The 12,251-nt window shown below is 39.7% G+C and overlaps 1 protein-coding gene across 1 annotated transcript in view; it reads left to right on the plus strand.

The window, feature by feature from the left end:
- Nucleotides 1–12,251, plus strand: part of COP1 (COP1 E3 ubiquitin ligase) — a 125,694-nt gene that overhangs the window by 29,197 nt on the left and 84,246 nt on the right. The window contains exons 9-11 of the mRNA XM_063165413.1: nt 1,962–2,019; nt 5,506–5,620; nt 8,988–9,123. Coding sequence (XP_063021483.1) covers nt 1,962–2,019; nt 5,506–5,620; nt 8,988–9,123 — 309 coding nt within the window. The remainder of the gene's footprint in view (nt 1–1,961; nt 2,020–5,505; nt 5,621–8,987; nt 9,124–12,251) is intronic.

Below are 12,251 nucleotides of genomic sequence, written 5' to 3' on the forward strand. Positions count from 1 at the left end.
TGAGTTGCTTGGTAACTCTGGTTCAGTTATTGAAATCCTGATCCTCCTTCCCCTCCATTTATTCTAATTACCTCCTCCCATCCCTGTAATGGGATTTATAGTCTGTGGGTTGCCTTTGTTGCTGTTGTTGTTGTTCTGGGTTTTTAAATGTCATTTGAGCGTAGCTGAATTTTCAAACTGAACCTAATGGTACATCTTTTAAAAAAACTTGGAGGGTGCTGTAATTCTCTGATTACTTGCTTCCCCTTTATTGAAGGGAGAAACATTTAAGTACATATGAGTTAACTCAGCTATGGGCACAGCACAGAAATGTCTTTGAATTTTTACTCTGGTTAGGGAGATGACGTCTACACTCTTGAAGGCTTTACATCACCAGCCAAGCTGCAGCAAAACAAGACCAGGCACTCTAAGTCTCAGTGTTTTGCTGTTAATTGCCGCTGTACCTGTCTGAGTGGAGTACTTTTTCATTGCTTTCTAGCTGAATGTGTTATTCCTGCAGTTCTGGCAGGATCTGCTGTCCCTGTTTCATTATGTCATGCAGCCACATTCTAATTTAAAGTTCATTGTCCTCAGCCATGCCTGAAATGGCTCTGCTGTTTTTTCCCTTACAATAGCTTCTGCAAATAATGATTTTTATCCCTCAGATTTTCTTTGTTTGCAGCTTTTGTCATGCCTGGAACAGAAGTCCAATCAATCTCATTTGCCAAGTTAATTTTTTAAGTCTCATCAGTGGTTACGTCTCATCTTCTGTTTCCACTTCCAGGGGAGCTTGAAAACATTCAGAGAAATATTTAAACATTGGTACCATTGGTTCACTCTTCCAGACTTACAGGTGCCCTGCCAGCAGTTCAGCCAAACCAGTTTGTTTCTGACCAAGATTCTCAAGTTTGCGCAGGAGTTTTGTCAGCTGCTACATAAGCAGGAATTGGTAAAATTATCTTTGACAAAACTAAGACCCACAGCAGTGTTCTAGAAGCTTTTTAAAGAAACATTCAGCTTTTCCAGGCAGTGCTTAAAATCTAAGGTTATCTCCTAAGAAAGACTGAGAATATTGAGAACAATGATCCCAGCTACTTTCTTCTCTGTCCAAGTCAAATGACATAGAGAAGCAAAGCAGTTAAAAAGATTTTTTAGAAATTAATAATGGTGATTTTCATCATGTATTCTGCATAATCAATAAAATTATGTTATTTTATGTTAATCTTTACCTGTCCTGGAGGTGTATGAAATTTGAGTGATAAGTGTGCTTTTATCTGGCTGTGGTGTCTTACTGTGAGAGCTGAATTTTTTGCCTGTATGTCCAAGAGCACTGAACCACCTGTTTTCTGCTTGGATCAGGAGATGTTTTTGCAGTTTTGAAAATTAAATTCCATTGAGTTTGCATGTCTATGTTGTGTTTTGAAAACAGTGATTTAAAAGGTATGTTGTGTCATTATAGATACTATAATATGGTGTAGTGTTTTCTACTGATAGTAATCCTGGCTGTCAGTATTTTTTTTTAGGTTATTTCTGTATTTCCTTAATTGTCTGTTTAGAGTAGTGTCTATCTTACATTGATTTCTCTAGCTTTTCCCTTTCCAGTGTTGATTCAAATGCCAGACACTTCTTTTTTCTTTCTTTTTTTAAGGAATTGAAAACCAGTGGTACCATGTTATTTTCAGAATGTCTTGTGCTGCATATTTCATATGAAAGATATGCATTTGCATTCTAATTAGAAATTATTTGACTGCACTACACATAATTGTGTGTGACAGCATTCTGCTCTAGGAAAATTCTGTATTTTTAAAAAAAAATCACTGCTAACCCTCCAAACAAAATAAAACCTTGTGTTCCCTGTCTGTAAAATGGATTTCAAAGGCAAGTATGCTGCAGAATGTCAAGGAGGGAATAGCAAACAGGTTAAAAATGATAAAGGATGGCTGTGCAGTGATTTAAGCAGACTATTTCTTTTATTTTTGCAGTAGTATTATTGACTCCACCGAGTATAGCCAGCCTCCAGGCTTCAGTGGCAGTTCTCAGGTAAGATAATATACAAACGTCTGCATGGGGGGAAGGGGAGTGTGGATGGGGAGGTTGGGCAGGGTTGAGGTGCATCTTCATCCATCTCCTGAGTACTGGTCAGCTGGAGCCTTGAGAATGCTTTTAACTAGTTGTATGGGCAGCTGCAGCTGTAGGAATGATTGTGCCCACTTGTGAGAGACCTGGTGTAATGTGTTTAGACATCTGACTTTTTTCTTAAAGCTGACTCTTCCATGGAACAGGGGATATAGTTTGTTCTTCATATCCCATGTGGGCAGCACTGGGGAAGGGACACAAATCCCCAACCTTTTGCCTTAAAGCTGCAGATCAAACTTAACTTTGAAAGCAAAAACAATAAGAATCTCCAGGCACAGTTATGTCATTTGTCCTCATCAGGGCCTTTTACAAACCAATATAGATTCATATAGAGGGTAAAAAGTTGCATATAGAATGGAGCTGTTTGGCAGGCAGCCTCCAAACTGTCTGATCTGTAGGGCCTCCCAAATTCCAAGCAGCACTTCTGTAGTCTTGCACCTTGGAGGGATTCAGCTGGGCTGGGGAGGTGACATTCATACCCAGCTCACAGTTCCAAAAAGGTTTTACAGCTTTCATTTGGGCAGATGGACTGCTGGGCACATCCCAGCTGTGCCTTGGCTGCTCTCTGGTGGTGGTGGTGGTGACCATCCCTGGCACACAGCAGCATGAAACTGGTAAATTAACAGGTTGAAGTGCTGTTGGATCTTATTTGATGTAAAGAAAAAAACACCTGGGCACATATATGTTTAAATACAGCTGTGTAACTAATTGATAATTAGAAAATTCCATCTATTTGTCTGTGGGAATATGCTTGTTGTTCCTGCTACTCTGGTCTTTGGAGGTTTTTGCTTGCATAGAGTTGTAGTTCTACCCCATTTCAGAGGGCAGGTGTAATGTAGATTGGAGTTTTTATGTTCAGGACTCAGATGTGCTACAGTGTATTTGCTCTCCAGTGACATTACTTGTCTCAGTACTTCCTATTTCAAAGCCAAAATTAATAGCATAGCTACCCTGCTGGTGAGCTCACAAAACAAACAACCCAGACTTTCTAGTCATTCTGTATGACAGCCTTATTTGTGTGAGAATAATCTTTTTTGTCCTCAAATGTGATTTCTTGTCCTCAAGAGTGCAAGATCTGTACTCTCAAGTACAAATTTTCAAATTAAACTTTAAAATATGTTTGGATGGGGAGTTCAAAGAGAACTCTTGAAGTTAAACACTTCTGTTCAAAGGTAGTCTAATTTCAGCAAGACTTTAGCATAAAAAGAGTTTTAAGAATATAAATTAAATTGTGGGGTTTTTCCCTAATTGTCAGCCATGGCAAAAATAACATATTGGGCATTGCTGGCAGTAAGAGTTATCTAGGATGGACTGCACAGCCTTCCTTTCTCACTATAATTACATTGCCCACAAACATGTTGTTAGGGAAGAATTTATATACCACAAAGCTCTAGGACAGCTCTCTTCCAGAGGATGAGCTTCACAAGTAAATAGTGGACAAGTCACTTAGGCCCTGGGGAATTCTGTGGGTAGTATTTAATGGCAGAATCTTTTTTCTGCTAGAAATAAGGAGCTTGTGTGCAGCTAAGAAGCTTTTTCACAGTTGTTAGAGGAGTCTTTAGAGTGTCTGATGGAGTTCAGACAGTAAAATCACTCCTGATAACAGAGGAGTCCAATCTGATATTCTCAACTAGGGCAACCATAGTAGTTTCAGCCATTGAATAAAAACTGCTTGGGTATCTCTTCTATATTTTCTAATTTTTTCTTCCTGTTGCCCAGTATTGCTTAGAAAGTAGTCAGGGAGGAAGCTTCATAGAAACTGAATATCTGGTTTTTGGCAAAGTGTGAGCAGGTTGAAATGCTTAGCTGGGGGTGGTGTGATAACTGTGGGTTAGTGTCCCTGTCCCTTGCTTGGTTCTCAGCACAGCTGGGTTGCCAGGTGCTCCTCAGGGATCTTCCTTGGTATACAGTGGACAAAGTCTTACATGATGGATTCCATCACAGTGTGGACTGGGATCTGGCAGGTCAGGCTTGAGTTTGGGTTTGTCACTCATTGTGGTTCAGGCAGCCTTAACTTGAGACTGAAATGATTGTTCAATGCCTGAAGTTGCCTTGAGTCCAAATTACTATTGATGTGCTGAGGGAGTCTGAGACATTGGAGGCTGGTGCACAGAAATTATAGGAAGAGACTATAGAAATGTTCTATTAAGAGTTTTTTAAAGATGTAAAATTTTAGAAAATGGTACTTGAAGGTATTGATGTAGGAGCACTTCCCAGTGTTGTGTGTTGAGGTTGGAGCTGCTTTTGAGATGAAACAAGCTGTGAGGACCATGGGTGCTGTCACAGGCAAGCGTGAGCCACCATGTCAGTGTGTGGGAAGGGCTGGCTTGGAGGTTTCACTGCTTGGGGTTTGCTTTTTTTCCTGAAATGTTAGATTGCTTTTCATACAGGTACAAACAAAATTGAAGTGGGCTGTAAACTTATTTGTTCTCATTGGCTTGGTGGGTGGCTGTAATGAGGACAGGCTGTTCCCTGCATGGATTGAGGGGGAGTTGGACGCGAGGTGGGTTTTGTTAGTGCCATTGAGTAGCGTTACAGTCCCTGTACTTCTCAAGGATGTTGTTCATTAGGGAGCTTGATGGTTCTTAAATCTTTGAAAATGTAGCTTTGAGGATGTGGTATGTGAGGCTTCTTAAACAGAACCTAAAGCAAGGAGCTCTTTGTGCCTCTTGTGTAGTAGAGGGTTTCATTCCTTTTCATCACTTGTGATTAAAATGGCGAGTATTGCATTTTCTGTGTCTGCTCCTGCAGGAAAGATTACTCACGTAGTTTAAATCCTTTGCTCCTACATCTCACTATTACTGTTTGGGTAGGTTGGGAAATGGCTTTAATGATGAGCTTCAGGAACTTCTTTTCAATTAACCTTTGAACTTCATGCTGTCTTCTGCTTCTGCTTTATTTGCTTAGTTTTACAGAGAGTTACTGAGTTGCTTCAAAAGAAGTAATTCAGTAACTAACTCATTAAAGTAAACATTTCCTTCTCTTTTAATGAGCTGTCTGGCAAGGATCTGGGGAGTATTTGTTGTACAATCTGTTTGATTTGTGAAGCTGCAAGTTGGCCTATGCTGTCTATCTGTATAAATGCAAGACAGGACTCCCCAAGGTTTGGGATTGCCTGTCCTGCATGTGAAGCCAGAATCACCAAATTTACTAAGGTTCAGGAAACAAAAACTGTCTAAAAGCAGGGATTTGTTTTTCTTACGTTAAAGGGTGCAACATAGAACTCTAAGAAATAACTGTTGACAGTGCCAAGATCCTTCATTTATTGTCATTTTACACTTCTGACCTATTGCACATATTGTATAATTGCTTATATTTGGGTAAAATCTATAGAAGGGAAACCCAGGCCTGGCTTTTGGCTTCCTGAAGTGTTGTCCCTTCTCCCCTCAGACCAAAAAGCAGCCGTGGTATAACAGCACGCTGGCCTCGCGGCGCAAGCGCCTCACAGCCCATTTTGAGGACCTGGAGCAGTGCTATTTCTCCACCAGGATGACTCGTGTCTCGGGTGAGTTCTCATGTGGTGTTCCACCTCTGATGTCAGGCACCTCTTGCAAAAAAGCTTTGCTTTTGAGAGAGCAGTTTTCTCTTCTTTGCATGAGAATGTCACTATACACATTTGTGTTCCTCAGATCATCCCGTTTTGCTATTCTAGACCAATCTTTGAATTTGCTAAATTTGGAAAACTTAATCCTGTCACTTTGGAGGGGCACATGTAATCCCTTACTGTGAAGGGCAACATCCACAATAACAATTTTTCTGGTGCCTGTTCTGAAGATGAAAATGCCTGAAAGCAGAGGCTGAGTTGTCTTTCCACTAGATGTGGTATAAACCCAGTATTTGTAAGCATTGCTATTGAAATGCTACAGAGGTATAAACATAAATGGATACATTCTCCTGTATTTAGCATGCAAGAGGACATGTGGAGGTTATCCTTTATCTAGATTGTGTCTTGGTTAACAAATGGTTTGGACTACAGAAGCTGAGTGTGCAGCAGTGCTGTTGTCCCATGGGGCACACCTTAGATTTAAGGGCTGTTTTGGAGAATTAGAAGCTGTTTTCAAAATTGCTTAGATTGCCTCATTCATAATTGAGTAGCAGTGTGACAGCAGCTAGAGTAATTGCCTAATAGATGCATGGGTCTTAATTACACACAAGATTCTCCTAAGAAATGAGAGGGTCAAATAAGTGTGTCTTGAGGGCAAGGAGAGTTGTTCTGTAGCCTCTCTGGAGGAGAAACCAGCTTGGCAAGCAAAGCTTCAGGCAGTGGACTGTGGCAGGCAAGAGGATTGCAGCACCAAGCTTTGAGCTGCAGCCCATATTGAGCGTGACAGACTGCAAGGAAAGCAGCCAGCCCTCAGGGGGTGGGAGACACCACTTAGGGATGAGAGGAAACCAGGCACAGGTTGCTGCAGCAAAGTATATTTACTTATTGCCTTGGAAGGCAAGGACCAACCTCACAAGCCAGGATTGCTGGGGTAGAAACCACTGCTTTTTTCTTCTGCATTAATTTCATTTTAGTCTCTTTAAAATAAATAAATTTTAAAAGTTAATTTATAAATAGCTCCAAATATAAAAGCTGCAGCATGTCTTAGGGTAGCTCACTCTTAAAAGTAAATGCATCTTCTACCTGCTTGAGAGTATGGACTGGCTCAGTTCTCATTGTGCACAGCAAAATGATTTTAATAAGGAATGCAGCATGTTGGGAGGTTACTTAAATATCTGAAAGACTGGAGAAGTACTTTGCATGTGTCCAGCCAGATCCCTGTGTAGTGCTAGCAGGTGCTTTGCAGAATGCACTTCTTCACAGCTCACACTGAGATGTTTTCATGCAGAGCTGTCTTGGTGATGCATAACTGTGTTTATGTAAAAATAAAACTTATTAACCAAGGATAACAAATGGGGCTTTTCCCAGCATTCCCTTGTAGAAGGCATTCTTCTTCATAATTGGAACTATAAATATGAATGCAATGAAATAGGTTTTTTGTATTTGTATGTGTCAGTTGCACCAAGAGCAGAGGATTTGCAAGTGCAGGTTTTCCCCTAAATAAGGGATAACCTGTGATACTTGATTAAGTTTTCCTCTCCTGAGTCATTCCTGCATTTTGACACATTTTAAATGGGATTTAATGTGGATTTAAAGCTTTTTGCACGAAGTGCCTCTGACTGTTTGAGTAGGGAGTGGAGACATAACATTACTGTAATTATCAAATGGCCTTGCACTTCAGTGGGGAAAATGTCTTGAGAAATAATATTCGGTTTTCCAGGCACACACAGAGAATAAATTATAGGAGGACTGTGTGCTTGATCTCTAAATGAGGGAAATAGAAGGGTGGCAGCTATTTGTCCCTATCACAGTGTTGAAGGAGAAGAGAGTCTTTGAAAAACCCTGACTGATGTTTGTGTTGCTTCTCGAGCTGTTTCCTGTAGTGGTCAGGGGCTGATGATGTTAATTTAGAGCAGCACTTTGTTCATTTTGCACCTTTTCATCCCTCTAACATGGATAATGTATTTGCTAGTACCCCAAGCATGCTAATTACTAGCCTTCACTGTTCCTTTATAGGCTCAAACATTAAACAGTGCATATGAGGAACACTTCAAAATGCCTTACAAGCATAGATAACAATTTCTGATGGCAAGGAATTACCAGAGTGCAGAAATGATTATTCTCTGTGTTTTCCCATAAGAAATCACAGCTGGATTTTGCTTTTATAGATCAGCCTCTCTTTTTTACACCCTGGTATTTCCAAGCCTTTCTAATAAATGGATCTTGTTGTTTCCTTATGCTGCTGATAAGGCTGGCTTAACTAGTGGGTGGAATTGCATCTCTGTTGTGGGTATGTGTGGTTTCTCTGCTGCTGCATTGGATGCTGAGGTGTGCAGTACCTGTGAACCAGCAGTGTTAACTGGAGCTCCCCTAAAATCAACTGGTGCAAAAAGAAAGTGAGGGTGGAAGAATTAAAGAGGGGATTCTGAGAATTGCTGCACATTTGAGGGGTCATTATGAAGCCTGAAGGCACTAACTGATGTTTGGCTGTGGGTACATGATCATAGTGGGAATTCAGATTTACTTTTCAGGCATTGCTCTAAGTTAGGAATTTTTCCTTATTTACAAAATACTAAAATTTAAAATAGTTTAAATAAAATTACGTTCCTACTAAGAAAAGTTAGGACTTCTGAGAATTCAGTGAATGACTACTTTCAACTATCTACACTGCAATTTGCTTTTAACTTTTGTAGTAAACTGTTCCATTTCCCACAGAATATTTATCATCATTATTCAAGCTGGCTCAATTTCACCTTGTCTCTTGAAGGTCATAATTTTCACAAAACTTTTAGTACAGGGAGCCTTCTGGTTTCATGCTTGTCTTCCTTCTCCAGCCCTGAAATGATTCTCCCTTAGCTCTGTTGCTTTTGGAATAACAAGAGAAGTATTTTTTACTAAAAGTATTTTGAATGTAATTGACACCAAATGTAGACATACTGTAACAGAACAGGGAAAGGGATATACTTTCACCTCTGTTGAAAACTAGACATATCCTTTGCAGTGTATTTTGATATGCTTAAAAGTTTTCTGTTAATAATCTATATGGCCCATGGGCTCTGAGTGTGAATGAAATAAATGAGCTTACAAAATTGTATTTGACTTCTAGGCAGATTCTCAGCACAGTAGGTTTACCCAGATTTCATTTGTGCTCTGGAAAGCTCAGAATGCCTTCAGAGAACGCCAGAGATGAGAGCACCTGGTTTTAACCAAGAATCCTCCCCAAATAACAAGCATCATCTGGAGACATAGACGTTGATTTTTGTGTTTGCTGTTGGTTTTACCTTCTTACTCTGTTTCTGCCCCCTCCAATGTTGCTGCCCCTTCCTAGATGACAGCAGAACCACCAGCCAGCTGGATGAGTTTCAGGAGTGTCTGTCCAAGTTCACGCGCTACAATTCTGTCCGACCGCTGGCAACGCTGTCCTACGCCAGTGACCTCTACAATGGCTCCAGCATAGTGTCCAGGTAGGGCACACTCAGTGCTGACCATCTGGGTGTGGGCTCCTGAGGCTGACTTAATAACCCATATTAAGCAAATTATTGTTGGTGTATATGCCAAAAATATATATTTCCCAAAAATAGTTTCACCGATGTGTGACTGTGTGTGATGATTTTGTGACTATCATTGTTCTGTGAAAGCACTCAGGTACCTCAGTAGTACTTTTTATTCCTGTTGGTATTGATTAAGACCAAATCCAGAATCTTTGAGGTGCCAGTATCAGCAGCTGTTGTACAAAGCCTGCTGTCTTCATGTTAGCTTAGTTGTGTTGTAAGTGATGCAGTTCTAGCATTTTAAAAGCCAACCATCTTGTTTGGTAGTCTTAAGAATCTGTGGTGGTTTTATATTTTGTTGGTAGGTCCAATCACAATGGCAAATATTAAAAAGCTGAGTTGTGTTTAGCTGTGATTGCTTGAAGTCTTGGGCTTTTGAAGCTGTTTATAGTGCTGAACACTAGTGAGGCAGTGTTATAAAGCCAATGAACAGTTCTGTTCTTGCCTGCAATTCCTCTGTGTCCCAGCTGTGCAGGGTGATCATGTCCTGTGTACTGCTGTTGAAGCTCATCTGAGCCTCCTGTGGACCAAATTTGACACATAGCTGGTGAAATGCTTTTGACTGTCTTTCAGCAGAATCATTTTCCTCTAGTTCAGGTCCATGAACCAGCTCCCTTAGGGATCAGGCTATATAATAGAGCACATGAAGAGGATGGGAATTGCTGCAGCACTAACCTTAAACTGGTTTCTCCCACCCTGGGGGTTTTGCTTATTTGTGGTAGGTTGTCTTTGGAGCTCCTTGGGGTAGAAAAATGATGGAATATCTTAACTAGGAAATCTTCTCTGCTTGGCATATGTACAGGACCTGTTTGAGCTTCTTGCAAGCACATTTCACTGATTTAATGTTTGTTCACAGCAGTCTCTTGAGAGAAGGAGTAGTATCATCCCTGTTCTATATATATGGGGAGCAGGAAATCCAAAGAGACCGTACCTGAGGTCTTGGAAAAAACATTGTGTTGACAAGATAGATTAAACTTGTATTTTCTGACTTTTCATCTAGCGCCTTACAAAGGGGCCACACAGAAAGTGACAAAAGAGCTTGAATGTTTGTTGAGGGACCCCCAGAAATTTGCACTATTGAAGCAATTGAAGGCATTGTGTAGCAGATTTTGTTTAAAGCAGCATTGATTCCTTAACTACTGCAATATGTAGCAGGAATGTGTAATGTCCGACTCAGGCAGAGGTCAGAGCACAGTAATCAGGAATCTGACGTATCTTTAACCTGCACTGATTGGGTTCACACCAGCTGCAATGAAATGCAGATGGGAATCTCACTGCAATGTGGGCAAACTTTCTCAGCTACTAGTTCAGCATGGATTGGATTTTGCTCCTTTGCCCTTTCTTCTCCTTGACATTCTGCAAAAGCAGCATTTTTGTGGTATTTGCTTAGAAAATGCTGGAAGGACAGTAAACCTCACTCGTATTCTGATTTTTGGGTGAAATATAAGTTTGAAAATGTTTGTTACTGTCATAATGAAGATACAGTGAAGCCTTCTTCAAGCCAGTCCTAGAACTGGTAATTAAATGCATTTTACTGAAAAATAACTTGATTTCCAAGTCAGTGTTCTCCCCTGCTCATGCTTTTTATTGATCAAAGCATTTGAGAAATTTTCAGAGGTTTTAGTGTGCAGGCTCAGACAGTTCACATCTGAGCATGTCCTTCGGTGCTTTGGTAAAGCAGCTTTGCTGAATGTGCTGCTGCCATTTCTCTTGTTGGCTTCTGGCTATTCAAACAGTTCCTGTAAATCAGAATTTGTTAATCAAGAGTTTACACTTAGAATGTGTTGGCCAACACAGTCTGGTGTTCACCTTTTTTTTTTTCATTTAAACTGATAGCCTCAAGTTGTGAGAGTCTGTGAACTACATAAGAGCAGCTTTTAAGTATTCACACGTGAGCCAAATTAAGGTATCTAAAAAGTGAAATAATGCTTTTAAGATGCTGTGAAAGTTTTATTGTTTATTTGGAACACTTCACTGATCTTTAAATATTTTCCTGGGCATGCAGTAGGAAACAGTGATGAAATGGTGGAAGGTTAAGTCTTGGTGTTTAGCTGTTGCTATTGAGACAAATGGATTTAAATACAGAGTTAATACAAGACTAATATGTAAGAAGTCTTCATAAAATTCTTAGGCAGTATTTTAAAGAGATATTTTAAGTATACTTCAAAATACAAATAGAACTGACCAGAAGTTAAATTTCCTTGTTTTTTTGTTTTTTTGTTTTTGTTTTTTTTTAATAAGTTGCTGTTACAGATGGACAGCATGCAAAAGGTTTGGTTTGATTGCTCTAACCCTAAATAAAGTTCACAGATGACTCCAAAAGATCTGCTGGCTTAAAAAACTTTTTTTTTTTTTTAAATAAGACGTATTACCTTTAGGTTCACAAAGGAGAAGGAGGTAAATAATCCTTATCTGTAAAACAGTGATGTTTAGAAGTGAAATAAAATTGGATTTATGCTAACAGGGTGAAAAGTGTAATTAAAGACTGTGTACAAATAGGCTGAAAAAACTGTGGAACTGGGCAGCAGCAATACCCTCCTGAGAGCCTTGTGGTAAGAATGTTTATGGATGTCTGGACTTAACTGTGGACTACTAAAGAATGTAAACATATGTATACAACTGTATTACATATGTAAACATATGTAATAAACAACTGTAAACAGTGTTACTAAAAAAAAATCTGATTAAATGTTTAGGAATGCTCCAGTTGCCTTTTAGAAAGAGGAAGCAGAGAAGGAAAATTTCAACCCTTTGTCCTTTTTCCCTTATTTTCTTCAGGAATACCAGATTATCAAGAAGAATGTTCAGGGAAAGCACATTTGAGGCTTTGCTGTTGCAGGTTACTGAGTTTGGCTGTAACATCAATTGGACTTCAGCATGCTTGCAGGATGAATGTGCAAGTATCTCAGTATGCTAAATGGCTTTTTAATACACTCACTTCTCTTAAGTACAAAGTATTTACAGTTTTCACAAGTATATTAAATTTTGTTAGAATTGGGCCAAGGAATAAATTTTCCATTTATTATTCCCCCAGACAGAGC

The sequence above is a fragment of the Melospiza melodia genome, chromosome 11 (genome assembly GCF_035770615.1).
Source record: "Melospiza melodia melodia isolate bMelMel2 chromosome 11, bMelMel2.pri, whole genome shotgun sequence".
Lineage (NCBI taxonomy): Eukaryota > Metazoa > Chordata > Aves > Passeriformes > Passerellidae > Melospiza > Melospiza melodia.